The sequence below is a fragment of the Falco cherrug genome, chromosome 1, assembly GCF_023634085.1.
Source record: "Falco cherrug isolate bFalChe1 chromosome 1, bFalChe1.pri, whole genome shotgun sequence".
Classification (NCBI taxonomy): Eukaryota; Metazoa; Chordata; class Aves; order Falconiformes; family Falconidae; genus Falco; species Falco cherrug.
In genome coordinates, this window is record NC_073697.1 from 54,886,726 (window position 1) to 54,907,577 (window position 20,852).

The 20,852-nt window shown below is 40.6% G+C and overlaps 1 protein-coding gene across 2 annotated transcripts in view; it reads right to left on the minus strand.

Moving 5' to 3' along the window:
• Positions 1 to 17,687, minus strand: part of FBXL5 (F-box and leucine rich repeat protein 5) — a 35,661-nt gene extending 17,974 nt beyond the window's left edge. Inside the window, exons 1-4 of one of the 2 annotated variants that reach the window (XM_055701004.1) lie at positions 17,526 to 17,686; positions 5,102 to 5,317; positions 3,147 to 3,242; positions 2,173 to 2,356 (exon numbers count right to left, since the gene is read on the minus strand). In XM_055701004.1, coding sequence (XP_055556979.1) covers positions 2,173 to 2,356; positions 3,147 to 3,242; positions 5,102 to 5,317; positions 17,526 to 17,651 — 622 coding nt within the window. In that variant the 5' untranslated portion in view covers positions 17,652 to 17,686. Of the gene's footprint in view, positions 1 to 2,172; positions 2,357 to 3,146; positions 3,243 to 5,101; positions 5,318 to 17,525 lie in introns of both variants that reach the window. The other variant, XM_055701003.1, reaches the window with a different exon arrangement.
• Positions 17,688 to 20,852: the final 3,165 nt, after the last annotated feature.

Below are 20,852 nucleotides of genomic sequence, written 5' to 3' on the forward strand. Positions count from 1 at the left end.
AAAAAGAGTTTAAAAAAATAGGTATAATTTTGACTAAAAAAAAAACACAGAACCAATCAGCTCAAGTTTTCTGTTTGCGTTTTTCTCAACTGGGTAGTTTTTTCCAACCCTGACCCCCAATGATACAAGAAAGCCCTGGACAAAAGTAAACTGCTGCTACTAAACCACAGCAAGATGAAAGCGGTATCCACTATAAATGAAATGTTTTAAAGAAATGCCTTCTGTCATAGACTATATATATACACACTTGCTTTGCCACATTCTCAGGAAACAGTACTAGCACACAGGATCTACCAGCTGGGACCACCATCACTGGAAGCACTCAATCTCTTGACTGGGACACTGCACAAAGACCATGCTTAACTCTGCAGCTGCCTCCCATTTTATTTCTAGCTTTAACTGCTAGCATAGACAATTAATTTTAACTTAGGAATGGTGACAAGCCATTCTGGTTGTAAAGTAATACTAAACATTAGATTAGAGACGACAATTTGACCATGGTAATTAATACTTCCATGGACAGCAGTAGGAACCATCCCCAATAGCTCTCCCTTACCTCCATAGTACAGAAAGAGCTGCAAACCATATATAGAAGAACAAATTCAGTGCTTTAGTTAGTGGGGGGGTTGCCGTTTTAAGAGAATTTTTAATGCTTTAAGGACAATTTACTTGAGAAAAAAAGTTTCTAAAATAGTTTTCAGGAGTCCTTAGAAATAGCAGGTTTCACAAATTAGTAGGTATTTACTTTAAAAGTTGCAACACGAAGTACGTAAGACTTCACAGTGAGACATGCATCCAGTTTCTTTTTCCAAAGAAGCTTCAAAAGTGAGTATAATGAAAACTTTACCCTGTGACAATCTATTGATACTTTAAAAAATATAATTAAATGCAGTTTCACTTGATGAATCGATATATTTATTCATACACCTGGCAAGTCACTGCAGGTAAACTACGGAGTATTTCACACTAAAATGCAGTTAAAACTGCACAGGGCTGCAAGATGTGTTATTTTCTTCCATTTTTAAGAAACAGTTGCAGGACACATACATCTCTCTCCCTAAAGTCTAGAACACAACCACTGCAGTTACTACTGTCACAAAACTGCTATTCCAACTAGACTTAACAGCAAGTAATGCTGTAAGACTGCTTCTGTCACATTCATCTGTTCAGACTCAATAGCATTTCACACCATGGACCATGATCTTTTCTGAAGGCATCACCTGGAGGGCAGAAAATGACCAGTTCAGTAGTTCAGAGAAGTCAAGTTTCATAAAAAAAAAAAAAAAGTATCTGATTACAGAGTAGCTTTTCAAGTTTTTCTAATGAGTACCACATCTTATCAACACCACAAAGTTCATGAGGGCTTGCTCTACTTATCAGTCTCACACCCCAGTACTACACTTTTGATACATCAATTTTCTGTACAGTGTACACTTTGGTACATCAATACATCAACTCTTTGTTGTTAGTTAAGAGTGAAAACTATAAAAATGTACAACTTAAGCAGCTTCAACAGTCATAAAACAAGCCTGAAGTGCACTTTAGTGGTCATCCATTTATTCTAAGTTTCATCAGGAAAGGTAGTTACAGATGAACACAAGTTAATTATCCACTTCCAGAACATTTTATCTGTATGCTGCACAGATGCATTCCCATGTGTTACTCCACACACAGAGCTTCTTCCTTTCTGACTCCTGGAGAGGCCCAAGGAAGTTAGGTAGCAGAGCTGGGGAAGGAGAGTTGCTTTTCATTTGAAATATTGTTAGTTACCCAACTGTTCTGTGTTACTAAACCATCAACAGAAAAAGCTTACAAAGCAGTCCTGAAAACCAAGAACTAAATACAGGGTCTTCAAATAATTTCAATGGAAGTATGAAAGTAGAGTTAATTTTCATTTCTGTCTATTAATTACGTCAAGTATTATCATGGGAAGGGAGAGGAAGAAGGTTGAGAACAGGTAAACAGTGAAGTACTATATACATATTACAACCTGTCAAGAAGCCTGTATCAAACAGTAAAAAGCTTCTGAAGTTTCAAAACTGTTTAAAGAAATTCCCATTTTATAAAAACTATTTTATCTGCCTGTACGTAACTTTAGGTATATCACTGGTGTGGCTTTTTAGATAAAAACTGCAGTTTGAAAATTACTTGAACTTTAATTAGATGCTTCACCTTGATCTGCTTTCTCATCCACAGAATACTTAAAGACCTTCTGAAGCTCTTCTGCTTGATTCCACTTACTAAGACCTCTTAATTCTGCAGCTTCCTTCTGCGAGCAGTGCTGTGCAATTACTTTCTTCTTAATGTCTTTCAGTTCTTCATAAGTAAAGTATTCCATCAACATTGGCTGAAAAACCTAAAGCAAAGGAAAAAGGAAGAGTCTGGTGCTGACAGAGATAGTCGATAATGCTACAAAGACCTATCAACGCAGAATTTCCTGTTTCAAATTCTCTCCAAGTAAAACATGTCATACATTAAATGAACCTAAGGATAGGACTATGGAAGTGTTGAGTTCCAACACTCTGCTTGCCAATGGATACCGCACAGGCCCAGGCAAGCTGCTTAACTGTTTTCCCCAACAGAAAAGGGAAGTGATTAAATTTGCTTAAACTATATAACTTCTTGAGGTACTCACATAGAAGGCAAAGTGGCAAAGAAGAAAACCATGAGAAAATACTTCCGAAGTCTGTCCAAGAGAAGATTTACTCTCTCTAGAAGATGCTTCCCAGTTTTTGGAGACCCATAAGTCATCAGACTGGCAGTACTAGTCTATGTTTCAAATATAGGTCAGAGGCTGTTTGGGAGTGTCAGTTTGAGTCATGAAGCACTGCTTTACAGACTTCTCTTTTTCCTTTAAGTTTTGGTAGGCATCCCCTTAAATATCTACCCACCCCAGTGAGCTTTTGTTAACCAATTTTTTAAAGGACAAGAATTTCATCATGAATTTTCAACATACTCACTGTTTCAGAATGTGTCACTTTGCAGTCGGAAAACAAAATAATGACACCACAGTCCTGAATGCAAATTGGTATAAGTAACAAAACCAGAGAATTGGGAAAAAAACCCTGAACCTCTAAGCCCTTTGTTTCTGTTATTCCAAACTCCAAGGAAGATCAGCATAATATCTGAGGAAAAATTTTACCTACCTCCTCCTCCTCTTTCATATGAGGAAGGAAATCCCTGGTAAAGGCTTCCAATCTCTCTTTCAGCTGTTTTGCATAGTTTAGCTGTTCGTATTCATTCTGAGAAGAAAGCAAAGATTTAACTATTACCTGATCTTGTCCATTGATTCAAGGATTGAACTGTTAAACAAGCCAGTGTTTCAAAGTAGAGCCCGTTATATCTTCCCCATGCATGCAGCATGTTCACTCTATTTCATGGTAGGAATGTGTTCACTTACAAAGTTTCACGACAAGCTGACAGTCTGTACCGGCCTGTTACTAGACAGAACAAACTATTCCCTTCCTGCCCGATTCCAATTTATTCTGCTATCAGATATGAATTAACTTGTCTAATCACATTTCTACTTTGGAGCAAAGACTGAAGTCTGCCAATCTAAAGTCTCACTCAAAGTTCAAAGTAGTACTTTGACTGTATTTTTACAAAACTCCTACTTTTACAAAGTAGAACTTACAGACTGATCTAAGTATTTGCACATTTTCCAAAATCATTATTCTACGATATAGCAGTTCCGCTTCACCTTTCCACTGCACACATTTTACACTGTTATTTTTCAACTTTAGCTTCCCAATTATAATCAGAATTTATTATCAGACATGCTCTATAGATTTACTTTGGAAATAGAAAGAACTTTTAAATAAAGATGTAACTGATTTCTGAATACTAAAGTTACACCAACCTCATCTATCAATGTGTTAACTTATTCTCTGTGCCAGTAGTAAGAAGCTGGTTCTGGAGTCTGCCCAGTAATTGCAACATACTGAAGTTCCTCATAGCTCTTACAGTAAATGTTGTAAGTTTTTCTTTTCAAACTTCTACAACATCAAGAAACCCTACCACAGTAAAAAGCTTATACCATCAAGTTTAATTTAAACTAACCACACTCAAAAAAGTTAAACAGTTGCTGTATCTAAGGAGACCTAGAGAAATGTTTTTCCACAGTTAAAAAGAGTACACTAGCATCCTATTAGAGAAGTGTATCACAAAGCCCAGTATTAAATTTCCTCGCTCCTTCACATTCCGTTTTCCAATTCATCAATGGAAACAACTTAAGACAAATTTCAAGGTTTAATACACACAGAGGACAAAAAAAAAAAAGTTATTTGCTGGATTCCCAGGTCAAAACCAGCTGTAAAAATGGAATTAGACTAAAATGGAATCAAGTAACTGCATATTTAATATTCCTCTTATGGAAATCATGGACCATGTATACTAGAACTGTTAATATGGTATGTCAAATTACTGGAGACGAGTGCAGGAAGGGAGAGTTAAGTTGGGTGCCCCAGAGGAAAGACGTGGCAGGACTGAAGCAGGATTCTACTGGGGAAGAATTTAACAAGTTTCAGTTGTGAAAAAGCCCGCTGGAGAAATAACATTTAGAGTTTCTTGAGGACTGGAACATCAACAGCATTACTGAGCAACGGATTACGGGAAGTAGTACATGACTCACTAACAGAATAAAACAATGCCTTTTTTTTTTTTTTAAAGTCCAGTAATCATCTCCATTTGTGACAATAATAGAATGCTATGTGCCACAAAAAAAAGGTACCCTGGGTTTCCTAACAAATTAATAAAAAACATCATTTGTACAGTCAGAAATTGTTTGGGCCATTTAGCAGAGTAGTCTTTGTATTAGAAAATTCCACGTTGTCTCTTCAAAATACCTCCAATTATGCAGTGATAGACTTCTGTCACAAAATATACCTCTGAAAAGAACTTTTACTAGAATTTTAGTAACTGCTATGAATGGCAAAAGAATTTGTGTTTCAGATTGGAAAATTTTCACTACTGTATCAAACAACCACAAATGTTTCTTCTTCCTCCTTAGTCTGTGTAGAGCATTAAGAAAAGTTGAGGCAAACTAATAGATAATCACAGCATGTTTTCCTTAGAAGACAAGTCTTTCTTACACTCTGCTTACCTTTACATTCTTCAATCCTTTCTCAAAGAGGCTAAGCATCTCTGAGAGTTTGTTGTCCGAGTGTACATTGTACACTGTTCGGCTGCGTTGCTGAAGTAAACCAATGATACACTCATTTTCAATCTGCTCATGCATTTTAAATTCCTTGAATGTGGCATAAAGAGACTGCAAAAGAGCCCGAAAGTCATTGTTGTTGGAGAAGTTGGTCTTGGATAGCTAGAAGAAAGAAAAGCTCATTAAAAAAAAAAATAAGAAATTAATGAAAATCACATCAAGGTCAAGTTAAATCCTTAGAACAGGTATTAGGTCCAGTTAATCATTGTTCCTGTTACTTACAACACAAAAGCTGAGAACCTTCAGTTTTATACAGAAAACTGGCAAACATAAAAATTGAATTTGCAATTCATGCAACTCGCTTCAAAGACATCAAACATTAAGAGTAATGAATGCTTTTAATTTCAATGTTCAAGCTTAACAGATAAAAATCAGATTCAAATGCAAGATAGGAATACATAAACTGGTATTGTATTTGAATAGTAACTTTCACATAGTTTATCTAATTGGTACATTACACCATTATTTAATACGACTTCTTCCAGAAGTGGGTAGAATTAATACTAGCATTTGAATACTACAGATTAACAAATATTTATATGATAACCCTATTAATATGACTATTTATTCACAAGATTCATGATTATTTTAACCTTCATGACTGACTTATTCGATTTTTATTAACAGGAACCAACAAATTCTACATAAACCCCTCAAACTTTTTTAAAAACTCATTATGCATGGTCATTTCATGTATACGTTTCCTCTTACATTAAAACCTTAAGCCATTCATACCTGAATTCTGTTAACTCCCCAAAATAAGTTAACAGAGCAGTTTTACTAAAATGTTGTGTTTTGTGAATGAGGTATAAGTAAACTAAGGGATTTAATTGCACAATTCCCTCATTTCCAGTGGCAACTACAACTGCATTTCCTATCACAGGCTCTGAAGAAAAAAAAAATTAAGCTAAAAATTTTACAAATAGTGCAAATAACTAATGATAGCTACAGAAGTTTAACAAAGCATAAGAAACACAATAATGCACACTGTAAAGAAAAGCATGCTACATTTAATCAGACAAATTCTGAAGGCAGCTGTCTTATTCCACATGAAGGAACAGAGCTTAAGAAAACAGGAAAGTAGTGTTAACTTTTTAAAGATCATCCTTGAGAGAACAATGCACTTACAGCACTAGCTTTAAGAAGCTAGTAGAATCAAAGTTGTGTTAAGCAACAAACAAATCTTGTGAAACACCAAGATAAGCAAATGTAGAAAGATTTCCTGGTAGAAAACAATGCAATCTCCCCATCCCGGCAGGTAACTGAAAGGCTTAGCCACTTTCCCAGATCTACATTTTAGTAGTAACTAAGAAGCCATTACCAGATGCCCCTGGGCCTACCTTTAGGGACACATTATCCACAAGGAACGCTGAGTCCTAACAAGTGAATACAGGCTACACTAGCTGTGGGAAAAGGTCTCCAATGGACCGTGAACCAGAAAACAAGAAAAAAATCTAGACAGCACAGAGCTCCTGATAACACAGTACTGCCATTTTTACATATGTATAGTCGACATAAGCAACAATATATTTTAAAACTGCATTTCCAATTGGTGAACGTTGAAAAACAGTATTTCTTTTCCATTCTTATGTTTTATTCCACGTGCAGCTTCAGGAATCATAGCCTACAGCAGTATACAAGAGCAAGCATTCTAAAAATAAAAATATTTTAATTCAGAAAACAAGCCACTGGAATAGTCATAATATAAAGATTCTGGAATCTAAGGATTCTACTAGAAACGGGAATCTGAGACATATGTTCACACATAATACTTGCATACATCAAAACCAACCATGAATCAAGGTATCTAAAATTTCTATTGTTTAAAAAACCCAAATGTACTTATTCATTCTGACATTGCATTGCCACTTCCTGGCAACCACTGGCAATGCAACCAAAACACGCTGGACATCTGCCAAGTACTTATGCAACTCCAAGTCTGCTGTGCATACTGTACATTACACGCTGTACATACGAGCAAAGCTACTGTCATTATGGGAAAATAAACTTACTTAGCCTCAGCAGAGAAAGAAAACAGGGCAAAGGTAAGGGCTGGTTTGGGGTTTTTTCCCCCGGTATCTTTTAGACCACAAAGATTAGTGTATTTGTGATGCACTGTTACGTACATATCACAAACGGGAAAAGATCGTGGCTCTGAAGACCATTTCTATCCTATGCTAAGCTCAGAGAATGCAATATACAGAGCAGTGGCACTACATGAAACTAATGGTTAGGCTTTCTACACTGAAAGACAGAAGTCTGAACAAGCACAGGAGATTGGTACAACCTCTTCAGGATAGCCTCCTGACCTCCAGCTATTTGTGATTCAGACCTCAATAATGGTGCAGTTTGGTTTCTAAAGTAGCAATTCTCTTCATCAAGGTCTCAAAATTGTTCATTCTACCCATAACTACCCATAAAGATCCACAATACATGAAGTCAGTCCCCAAATACCCTTTTCCCCAAGAATGCCATTTGCTCCCAAATGCTTGGCATTTTGATAGATGTAAAAATGTAAACAAGGCTGCTGATGTGTGTAACGGTAAGGTTAAACAAAACTACTCTACTCTGCTGTTCAGCTTAAAAATCCCCACAGAACTGGTCCTGATACAAAATTGCATCTTCTCATCCTCCTCATTCAAAGTTTGAAATTTTCAGTACCCAAAAGCTTCCGTTGAACCTACCTATTAACACCCACAAATCTGGAATAAATAAAGAATCCATTTGTACATGCAATTTAAGAATTCCTGTTACAAATGTGTTGTTATATAAGCCACTATAACATGAAACGCTTGCATATTCACCTCTGCTACTGAGGCTTCCAGCAGATATCCAGGAGATTAGGAACTATGGAGAGGATATTGAAGTTTAATGACTGTACTTGAATCAGAAATTTGTACTTTAAAAAGGTTAGCTGAAGCTGAGAAAAAAACTGGCTTTTCAGAGGACAGGTAGCCTAGCAACAAAGTCACTCGGTCAGATTTGTAATTTCATTACCAAGACTGATGAAGTCTTATGACCAGGACCAAGACCATTAACAGACAGCAGCTGCTCCACTCTGAGGTACACTTTTCACCAGCTTTACACAAGGAAAACTAGTGCAGGAGTTTAGCAGTGGAAAAGAAAACCACCATCACCCAGACTCAGACACAGAATCCCAAGAGAATGGCAAAGAAGAGAAAATGGACTGTATTAAACATATTTGCTGACTGGTCAAAAGTACAAAGCACAGTGCATGTGTGATCCCTGACCAGGCTTAAAACACACTATGCTAATGTGATTATCACAGCCACAGGTGTTAGAAATACCTGGGAGCTTTCTGACTTTTGAAGACATGCTTAAGCAATTGTAAGTACAGCACAACTGTTCTTCTTTGGAATGCAAACTCTAACTGAGGAACAGTACCACATGAGAAACTGTCCTGCCTCCTGAAGCCTCATGAAATCTAAGAATTAAACGTAATCCCAACAGCCTCAGCAACAGGCCAAACAACAGACAGTGAACTGCCCTGCAAATTCCATCTGAAACACTTCAGAGACTTTTGGCTGATGCACGCATACTCTAGAAGTAGCCAGGAGCTGTTACATTCAATATTAACTTTATTTATTAAACCCTTATTTAAAAAAAAAAATGCATTTCAACTGGGGAAGGCACATCAACAATCCAAAGGCCACCGTGGTGCCAGCAGCGAACCACGAGGTTGCAAAACTTATCAAACCTATTCCAAGTAACAGCATGACAAGGTTAAAGAAGTTAAAAGTGGCTGCAAATTCACAAACTGCTTTATTTCAAGTGAAGGTTTTCACCATCAGCACCTCTTAACTTCTGAATAACCACTAACCCTAAAAATTCAGTTTGGCATGTAAAAAAAATGGAAAGCAATTTTTTCCTTCATTTTCATGTATCATCACAAGTAACATTTTTGATAGGTCATTCCTATATATTATGCTTTCCATGTGCAACCACTGAGCTCATTAAGACCTATACAAGCAGCCGATTAACACTGAAGTGAAATAAAAATATAGTATTTTAACATTATTTAATATAGTAATTTGATATTGTAAATATTATATGTATATATATATATATATACAAAAAAACTAGGTTTCTACCACTAGTTATCACAGCGGATTTAAAACTCATTTAAAAATGTATTTTTCATTATGGAGCCGGCAGACCATTGACTAAAAAACCTTAACATTTTTGGACCAGAATAGTACCGGCGGGGGGGAAGCAGCATGGCATTACTAGCTAGCTACAGCTCTTCACTCTTAGATTTGTAGGTATCGTGTCTGCATACGCAATAGCACTAAAATTCAAAGGACAGGAACTTGAACTCTGCAGATATCTCAGTTCTGTAAGCAAGAAAATGGAAGGGACAAAGACCAGCAAAAGGTGTGCCTGTGTCAACATGGAGAGCATGCAGTTTCATGTTATACTTAATCTGCTTTAAATTAGGGGGTAAGGATAGAGGAGGAAACACCCAGAAGCAGCAGCCCTGCCCCTCCTTCCAGCTGTATAATCCTACCACTTCCCTGGAATATGCTCTAGCAATTACACAGCTGCAAGATTAACCCATTTGGTGTACCGATCCAGTAAGAAGCTGCACCTTTTTAATGGGTTAATTTTTCACCTGGTCAGTGTGCTAGGCTGACCGACAGCCTGCAATGACACCCAGTTACATGCAATGTCTTATTTAGGAATCCACAAATTAATTTTGTATTGTTCCCAAGAAAGAACTATAGTGCCAAGGTAGCCTAGCAAAAAGGATGACACTCCTCACTATCACCTGCAACTTGGCCTGCTCTTTACGTAGAAGTATATAAGGTGAATATTAACGAGAATTAGCTAAACTGCTTCACACTCCAGCTGTTTGGATGTATGAAGCCTTGAATCAGAGCATACAGGTTTTCTACCCTGGGTGCTTTTCTTGGCTGTGGGTCAACCCAAAATGATAGTAATTAGTAAGGCAGGCAGGAAGGACAGATCTAGCAGAACCCAACAAGAAATCCAAAACTTTCAAATGCCCATCTGTCTGTCATCTTCTCTATATAATCCTGTCCTCTATGTCATCTCATCAGTTGCTTTGCAGCTTAACTGAAATCTTTTCATAGTCTTTCAAAAAAAAAAAAAACACACCAAAACCAAAGAGAAAAAAACAACCCCAAACATTAAGGCACTTTTTTTTTTTTGCCACCCACACCCCACCCCCCCAAAGAGCATAGGCAACAGGGCAGGTACAATCTTGTACTCTCTGTTTTGAAAGGCTAAGGTCAAGCTGATAAATGGCAAGCATAAGCGCACAGTGGAGGTGGAAACAAACTGCTGTGTTTTCATTTTTATTAGGGTCTTTCATATCACTCTCGTACTACATAAGTAGTCAATTTTGTCTAATGAACACCTGTAGTTCAGTTTTGAACCATGAAGGACTTTTCACAGAGAGATATAAACAACAACACAGGAACGACTGCACCAAGATTTTCAGTGACGTAATTGCTACAAGTGTCAGGCTCCCTTGAGGACCGTGGCAGAAAGCACAGCTCAGGAAGCACCGGTAAAATCAGCTAACCCTCCTCCACCCTGTGGCTTCAGTAAGTAGTCTATCAGGGACAAAGAGATACAGGCTGTCACCAGATCTGTGGAGATTAACCCAAAAAACATTCAAGAAAAATCTCGTAAGGATATGAAATACAAGGACCTCAAATAAAAACATGATGGATGATGAACACTTGCAGTGATGCTGTTATTTAGGTATCTGTGCCACAGCATTTCTCATATACATTCTAGATGGGCACAGATACAAGACTCCTCTCCAGCCTTACATCCTCACAGAGATAGGTTCCTGCTGAGACCTGGCCTTTTGGCCTTCTGTCAGGACATTTCTGAAGTCTCAAGAGTGGAATAGCAGCCTCAAGGCTCCTCTCCACTCTCCTACAGCAATAACTCACAAACTACAAGCATAGCAATACCTTTGCTTCTCGGAACCAGTCTCACTGCAATTTCCTAACACCACTGATGTTGGGCACTGGAAAAATTCACCACAATCCATCTTGGGCACTAACTACAAAAATAAAAAGCCAAGTACCTCAAGAATTACAACATATGGTCTATTTGATCAGTTAAAGCATATCTTAATATAACTGCATAAACCTGTTTGAACACCAATACACATTAATTACAGTCTCTAGCTTTAGAAGGCATCTGTTTCTTCGGGGGGGTTTGTGGTGGGTTTTTTTGGTGGTGGTTTTTTTTTAGTGCCAGAGAGTAGGAGAGAATAAACTGCCATTGCTTAAAGCAGGGAAGGGCAAAGGTGGGTTATTACTGCTCTCCAGGGCAGACTGGAAGAGAGGACAAACATCAGATCAATATGTGAAGGGTGAACAGAAAACTTTTTTCCTACAATTTGAGGGCAAAAATAGGTGCTAAGCAATAACTTGTGAAAAAAAAACCAGCTCCTGTGTCTGGCATAAGAAGATACCCCTCAGGTTTTTCTTGTGAAGGAAAAAAAAAAAAAAAGACAAAATGGCAAAGCATCTGATAGGCAAGAAAAAATGGGTGTACCGCCATACATGAGATAAAGAAATGGTGAGAAGGTTTGAGGTGGCAACATGAGCTAAAAGCATCCTGAAAAAAGGAGCAAAATTCCTGTGCTGGTCTGAAAAGCCTCACTTAAACTCCAAACATGTTTTATCACTGTTGTCTCCCATTTCAGACCTCCTTTGGCACTTCACTTAAAACACACTTGCTTTAAAATGAAGATATTTAAAACACATTGTCACTTCCAGATTCATCTTCAAAATATTCTTCTGCATGAAAAATGAATTCAAAGCTGTCATTTCCCAACAGGTATAGCAAGAAGTTACTAAACTATTCAGCATCCAGAAGCTAAGATGGAAAGATGACTGGTAGAGTTTCTGATGGAATAGTTAGAGGCATGGACAGCAAACTGCTCACCTATCTCTGGATGCTAATGAGGAGGTTTGATTTCCTTCTGTCTTCTACCTGCACTGTAGCCCATCGTTTGCATACTTATTAACACTAAGCATCCTGAGTTTATTCATACTAAACATAGGTGAAGGCAAGTGCTCAATGATACAAAATGTCAACTGATAATAACCAAATACTATGGATTTCAAAATCAACACAAATATATTTAAAGCAGCAGTGGAAAATGAATGGCAGGGTACTGAAATACTGAAAAAGGATTTCAAAGGCAGAATGAAAGCTTTAACATTTGTTGGCTAAAACCAAAAAGAGACATCTTCATGGAACAGTAATTTTCTGTTCTCAAGGACATTAACTGAAAAATACTTGACTTTGAAATAAATAGAAAGTCAGAATGTTGATAATTTTTTTCTAGTTTTTCAGATTTCAGTCCCCCTTGCTGCCACAAAACGTGTAATCATAACGTGGTCATATAATTCCCTGCCCAACACTTTACAACATCAATTCAACTTAATTTGGGAGTATTTTTCATCCTAAAATGGTTCATCTGCAATATTCTTATTATAAGAACATCACAAATTTAACAGATTAAACCAATTCATTCTCTTTAGCAGAGGCCAAAGCTTGCAAGGAAGAAGAACAACTGAAGCGCAATGCTGAAAGACACAAAAGTTAAAGAGAAATGCAAGTTATCAAAAGAAACTATTATTAGGAAATAAAGGAAGGAACTTTTTAGCTATATGGAGTTTTGAAAAAAATCCTATCAAAATAACCAAGAAATTTCCACTGCAGGTAAGTAGAACAGAACAGCCTTAGACTTCAAACGAGGATGGCAGAGGACACAGAAAAACAGCAAAAAAGAAGACTATTATACTTAGTTAGAAGAAGAAAAAGGATACTTTAATTCAACTATTTAACAGGAAAGGCAGAGATGAGAACAGCAAAATTAAATATCGTCTGTTAAAGGCTTCATAACAGAATTAATTGCAAAAAATATTTATGGCAATTAATTTTTAACAAGGAGTCAGAAGCATAAGCTAAAAAAGAAAAATACAAGTTAAATATTTATACAAGTTCAATGTATTCAAGCCAGCAGACATGACAAAATTGATCTGAATTTCCTGGAAAAACTAGCCAAAGTAATTATTGAACCATGAGAAATAACTGCAGAGATCTTTTGTAGAAAGATGAGATCACAGAAGACTCAAGTCAGGCAAACAGAAGAAGGTCCTTAGATGGCTTTGATCCAGCACCCAAAGGTTTTACAATAAAGCTGAGCGATTAAAGCAGCAGTTTACTTCTGCGATGGTTAAGAATCCTGTTCCCTCTTCCAATACTGTCAACCTGTTTCTGGAGCTTGTTTGACCTCCTAGCGAGCCAGTTTTACTGAATCACCTTTTGCTTCAGTGCACTACATGAACTAGCTGCTCATCAAGGGGCCAGACAAGCACAGAGGATATCAACAATTAACTCTTCCAACAGCAGCTAGCTGTTAGATACACTCAATCAGTTTTGAGAGGCTGACAGACATGAGAACACATCACTCATCACTGATAACTGCATTACAGCATTTAAAGCACAATTTTTCCTATTCCTTTTCCTAAAGCAGCCTAAATTTGCTGAGTAATGCTATAACACAAAGATTGGAAACATTCTTTGGCTGCAACAACTCCACAGGACAGCAGGAAGTTTGAAATCCTGTACCAGGTGTCTTATCTCTGGGGAAGGCCCAGCCAAAATTTAATTGCAATGCATATCTAGACCAGAGTCTGCTGCTTGAGTAACCCTGATCTTGAAGCTGATAAGTAACAATCGGCCAGCACAGATTTGTTTAGAAAAAAAGAATGTGATTTCCTTTTGATAAGATAACCAAAGACAAAGACAATACATGTTAGAGATCATGATTTCTCTAAGGTTCTTCATACTGTTTTGCCTTACAGCAAACTAATACAGTCCACAGGAGATGGTAGGGTAGCTCAAGCACTTGCAAACAGTGCTCAAGCCATAGGACCAAGCTTCCACCCAAACCACAATGGTATTTTCAATACACGATTAGTTGAAATCTGTGCTGCCTCATGAGAGATACGATGCTTTCAGCCACTGCTAGTAAAGCAGGAAAGCTGGTAATACACAAGTAGCACACTGACTGCAGGAAACACACGATCATAATGCGACAACAGAAACAGCTTCTATTGGACATCGACATGCTGACTTGGACAAGTGCATATTTCCACATGCAGGATAAAAGTCCAATGAAAAATATGAAGGGAAATTTGAGTATCAGTCCTCAGAGAAGCACAAAGTATGCTGCTGTTTAAAAAAAAAAAAAAAAAAAGACTGCAGAACACCACATCCAAAACACATCTGCTCTACTCAACATCAACAGTGTTCAGTTTTGCACAACAGATTTCAGGAAAACACAGACATAATTAGGCTGAGGTTTCACAGTAGTTTAAGCCAATCTAGTTGCTGGCTGTCACAGTCCCACCCTCCGCCTCACATTGGCTTCAACACTCATCTGACCAGTGCTTGCTGGCAGCACTACATCAGCAGAAAAACTACCCTGCTTCAAAAAAAAAAAAAAATGTTTTCTGCCAGCTAAGAGCCTTTGTGAATCACTTCAAGTGCTGATGGGAGCAAGAAAGGCACACAGACCTAACAGCAGCAGTTAGACAGCTTAAACAGTTACAGAGTGGCAGCTGAGTCCTGACAAAAGCAACAAGTACACTGAGGTGCAGAAAGCACGACCCACACGATGAAATGCAATTAATCAGTTTGCTTAGGCCAGAAAACAGGTAAAAAGATGGAAGACATGGCTACAATCTGCAAATCAGCACAAGATCTTTCTGAAAACGAAGAATGGTTCACTAGAGATAAGAAAACAGCATTTGCTCTGTTTGTAGCAAAGATGACGTCAGGCATTAGGAAAAACATTTTAACTATAAAGACTGTCTGCTGTAGCACTCCACTGCCTACAGGGGGGTACATGCTCTGAGGACTTAAGAGAATCTACTTTAGAGTAGGCAACAGATTTGGTAACTTTGTGGATTTCCTTACTAAACACAATTTTAGTTATTATTATCCAAGTCCAGGGCACTGTGTACAACGCAGGTAAAAATGCCATTTGAGAATGCAGCAAACGTACAGTGGGATCTCTGCTAGCAACAGTTAAAAAAGTAGGATAACTTCCCTAATGCACCAAACATCTTAAATGCCTGATTCACTGTTCTGTCTCACATCAAGTCCTGGAAAAACAAAACAAACTGTGTGCCTCTGTCCTAATGGATTATTTAAGTACCTACACATTACCCATCAGTAATATTATAGTTGTTCCCCTGAAAAGGAAAGCATGGATGCATCCATTTTACCCTCGCTAACATTTGGGGGAATTTAGTAAATTCAGCCACTATATTCAGCAGCTATATTACAGCGTACAAGGAACATGAGGAATAACAGGTAACACATAATTCACAAAATTAAAGACCCCTCAAGGACGAAATAAATTTATAAAGAGCATGGCTTTAGAGATTATAATTGCCACGTAAGCAGAACTACAGTCTTATCTAATTACAGCATCTCAATCACACAAGAAGGAAAGTCAAACAGTTCAGAGTCTTCTCTGATGCAAAGCAAGCATTACTCCAATACAAAGGTCATTGGTCAGGCAGAGTCTCCAAATTCTGAAACAGGGTTAAAGGATGCCGGATTAAATACTTTGAAGAAAGTGTCGTTCATTCATGCTTGCACTTGTTCAAAAGAAAGAAGTAGTAAGCAAACTCCTGTATAAATTTTTTGAGAAAATAAGAGATTATGATCATTACAAACTGTGTAATTTTAATCAAATTTGCAATATTTAGGAAAACCGATCATTCCTGCACAGGCAGTTTCATTTTTATCAAGTCACAGTAAAACTGGCCAAAACTTTGTGGGAGGGTCAATAAAAGTGGCAGAAATGCCTCTCTAAGAACAAAACAGTATCCGGAGGTTCAAACAAAACCTGTTCAGCTGTTGTTGACAATATGCTAATACAGTTGCTATGGGCAGGGGGAAGAAAAGTCCTAGTTGTTTGTTTCCCTTCATGTAAAATCCACTTGTTATCACAAGTTTTCATGCTGCCGCAGATTAAAAAAAATAAACTTCACTGCAAATGCACTCACAGATAAAAGGCAAAGTGAAAAGACACAAGGTCTCACTTTCTCCTCCCTCTCCCCAGACCCTCTGCTCAGCCTGTTCAGTTACCTAACCCAGCAAAAACACGCTCACATTTTCTCTACCTAGTTAGCAAACTGAACAGGCTCACACAAAGGGACCTGGTGACCCCCCCAGCAGTACAAGGTGGCCTGTGGAACACAGGGGAAGCAAGCAAGAACTCCCCCATCCCGTTGGCAGCAAGCAGTAAGCTGTCATAGTGTCTCCCAGGTAACTTCACCCTCCTTTTAAATGTCTGTTAGCCAATCTGGTTCTCCAAACAGCCCTCCAAGCCCAGAGATGGGAGGCACTACTTCTTTCAGTGCCAGCGCTGGCATTGAAGTGTTTGCCCAAAGCCCTTCCATCGTGCCCAGAGCTGCTGCTGCAAAGTTTGCCTTTCAGGTGACACATCGGCCTTGATCACCAACTACTCTGATGCAAGAATAAAAATTACTTTTGTCCACGAGTAAAATTACATATATACGAAACAAATTAGAAGAAAACCTACTCAGGGTATCTTTTAAGCTACTCAACAGTTAAACACTGCGCACACAAACGCGCACACAGCGGCTCGCAGCCTCCCAGCGAGAACTACGCGCAGCATCGGCCCCTGGCCGACACCGGTTAGTTACAGAAGGCGGCGGGACGCGCTGCCTGCCCACCACGCCGCGCCCCTCGGCACCACGGCCCCGCCGCGGCCCGGGGCCGCCCGCCTTAGCGGCGGCTGCTGGCCCCGCAGCCCCCTCCCCAGCCCCGGGGCAGCCAGCCCGGGGGGGGGGGGGGGGGGGGGGGGGAGGGCCGGCGGCCCCTTCCCCGCGGCCCGGCGAGGGGAGGCGGCGGGAAGGCGTGGTCCCCGCCGGGGAGCGCCGCTCCCCCCAGCCGAAGGGAGCAGGACGCCCAGAGGGGGCCGGCGCGCAGCCCCGCTGGGGCACCAGGAGGCAGGGGAGCCCCGTCCTGGCTCTGAGGGGGCCGAGCGGGGCGTGGGGCGCGGCGGGAAGGCGGCCCCGCCGGCCCCGCTGCCCGCGGCGGAAGGGCCGGAGCCCGGGAGCCCCGCAGCAGCGGTGAGAAGTTGCCGGCGGGGCCAGGGCCGGGGCGGCGGGGCGCTGACAGCTGCGCACTCCCCAGACCCTCCCTCCCGCCGCCGGGGAGCGGGGCGGAGGCCGTCCCTGCCCGCTACCTTGTCGCAGTAGAGCCCCACGAGCTGCTTCATCCGCCAGTGCGGAGCCGAGAAAACATCCACCTCCTCAGGGAAAGGAGCCATGTTCTCCCCATAGAGCCGCGGCGCTAACGGCGGCGGTAACATCCGCCCCGCGCATGCGCGGCTGCGCCGCGGAGGGCGCCCCGCCGGCCCCAGCGCCGCGTGACGGCAGCCGCCCCGCGAGCATGCGCGGCGCCCCCACCCCTCCCGCGGGCGGCGGCGGCCTGGCCCCGGGCGGCACCGGGCTGGCACGGCGAGCGCGGCCGCCCCGCCGTTGTGCGCGGCCGGCAGCGCTCAGAGCCCAGCCCTGCAAAGTCCCGGGGGCGGGCGGGCAGCACCCGGGGCATGGCCGCGGCCCGTGGTGGCGGGCCCGAGGCCCACCAGGTGACTGGGCACGCCGGGGGCGCAGCGGTATTTGCGCCTTAAATCGGAAGGAATTGAGAATTGTGCGTTTACGTGAAGAAAACTCACTGCATCCAGATAAACTGAGGGGATGGCAGTGTGAAGAGCAGTGTCCGCTGTGGACCTGGTGTTTGCGAGGGAAGGCGCGTGATGTGCCCCAAACCAGGCTGGAGCCGCCGGGAATGTGTGACCGGCTGTTCCCAGGGTTTGTGCCAAATCAGCAGCGTTAAATGCTGCTTGTGTGTAACATCCAAGACAGAACGAGCAGGAACACCAGCCTTTGACGCTCAGCGATTAAAAAAAAGACTTGCTTATCAGACCTGAGGTTACACAACTCTTCTACAAAAGGTGTAACTGCCAGACAGGTGGTGAGGTGGAGTAAAGCTGTTGACCAGCATGGCGGTGTGGCGTAAATGTCCCAAAAATACATTGTCAGACACACAATAAACGCAACGGACCTTTCTGACTGAAACCTGTCCCTGTGCCAAAATCTGTGTTGCAGGTATTACATAGATCGCAAGCTAGCTAGTTTATGGATGTGAGCAATTAATTGTAAACAGACTGAAATTTTTCATGCAAAGCCATGCATACATTTTTAGTCCAGTATTCCTCAACATACTAATGCTTGGGAATAAAGTGCAAAACTGTTGCTGGTAAAGGCAGTAGACAGTGATTTAAGGAGAGATCACATTATGAGGGTTATCTAGATTACACTGTGCACATAATCTTTTTATCTCTTTAAGGAAATGAGGCTTAAGCAATTGCAGTATTGGCTGTTTTCCGTTCATCCTTTCCACCTCAAAGGACTTTCAAACACACTGGCCTACTTAGGCATATTTGCAAATGTGTACACGTCTTGGAAGGTTAATTTCATGCAACTTTGGGGCAAAAAAGCAGTTACACGTGAGAGAAGAAAAGGCGGGCAAAGCACAGGTGCCATGCAGCTGGCCAGCCACCACACGGTTGTATTTACCGCTTGGCTAGTAAGCCCGGCTCTGGCTTTGGGCTGGTGCATTTCTTGCACAGAGAGTGTATCGTAGCATACAAGGGAGCGGGTGAGACCTCGGGTTACTGCTGTAGGTAGAATTGTGCACTAAATACACAAACCATCAATAAACAATGTTTGGTGAATTTCATTGCTTACAGAGGAGCTTGTTAATGTGAACAGTTCCAAGGTCGTCTTTCCAGGCCTAAAGCATAGAGTCATACGCAATGTGGCATATTCTGGCAGCAGTTCATGCCTGAGTAATAATAGGGGATTAATATTCCCACCTGTAACACCACCTTTCTGCTGGAAGTTACCACTCCCATCTGATAGAAATGACAAGAGAGAACACGTCCTTTCCTCATCTTCCAGGGCTTCAGAACATAAACATATGCTGAATTTCGTGCTTGTTTGAGTTAATACTCAGTTTGTGAACTAGAGTATATTCAGAGCAGATATGCTGCCAATTTTGCTAACTCTGCTTCATGGACAATAACCTTTTCTCGGAGCGAGGGGCAGAGAGCAAGGGTCAGTGGTCTGTATCCAGTGTGAATTGCCAGAGCCTGGGAGGCAGGGTGGACAGCCTGTTTGTGGCAGTGAAGTACAATACTGTAAGAGAAAGTCCCTGATAATGGGATTAAATTACTGAATTTTTCATGGACGAGTTTAAGAGGAGACTTGGTCATTTTCTACAAGAATTTATATGGAGGGAAGTTTTCTGAGGGTAGAGTTCATTAACGTAACAGAACAAGACACAGCTCCAATGACTGGAAGCTAACGATACACAAGTTCAGGCCAGAGATAAGGTCTGACTCTTAAGTTTAGCCATCACGTAAAGTATTTAAATCAAAACTAAGAACATAAATTAAAAATGGCTGTGCTGAGTCAGGTCAGAGGCCCTGCTGGCTCAGTGTTGTGTTTTTAGAAGTGGCCAGTGAGGAAAGGGAGCTCCACAGGGGATGAGGTGGGGATCCCAGCAGTCCTTTGATTCATTTCCATTGCCTCTAAGGATCTTATGACAGATCGTCTCCTTTTTTGGACAACACCATGAGCAGCACCCACATCTTCTTCACAAAGCTGGTGAGTTCTAACCTGGTGCGTGCGTGGAGAAAAGCCGCAATGGCTCTATCTGTATAGAGAAATACAGATAAACTCTGTATCTATCTTTATGTTTTTTCAACTTCTATTTTAAGCAGAAGTTTTAGTCTTGAAACAAAAATCAGTAACAATTTCTGCCTTGTTCTATATAGACCGCATCAGTGATGGCTCTAGTTTCTGTTAGCCCTGAAATTACTGAACAAAATTTGGTTGCGGCAAAGCTGATAATAATAATAATAATAAAATGTTTACTTGCATGGATTATTGCACTCTCTAATCCTGAACCAAAGCAGTGACTTGAAACTGTTTAACATGCTCGTGCCCTATCGGCATGGCCTTGTTTCAGAGAAATAGGGAGAAAAAGCATCAGAGAAGTAGCTGAAGTACAGCATTTGCTGTGTTTCCACCATATAAAGCACAACATTGCACATCCATTTCTGGTTAAATCTGGCTTTCCTGAAGACTCTGCTGCAGGTAACAAACCAACTGGTTATTTTTGTCACATTTACAGGAGAAATCCATCATCAGCAATTTACTGGATAATTAGCAAGATTTTGCCTTCAGCAAAATCCATCAGCTGAGTACCAGTGCATCAATATAAGCATGACACTATATAAATAAGTACATAAATAATAAAGATATATATATTCACTGAGGCATGGAGCTTGTTTAATGGAAAAAGAAAAAGAGCCAGAATGTTCCTCAGAAATGAGTCCACTGGCAAATTACTCTTAAGGTTGAAAAAATACTTCTTTTTTTAAAAAGGGGGAAAAAAAGTAGTGTGGTTGTATTTGCAGCAGTGTATACCACAGAACAGTTAC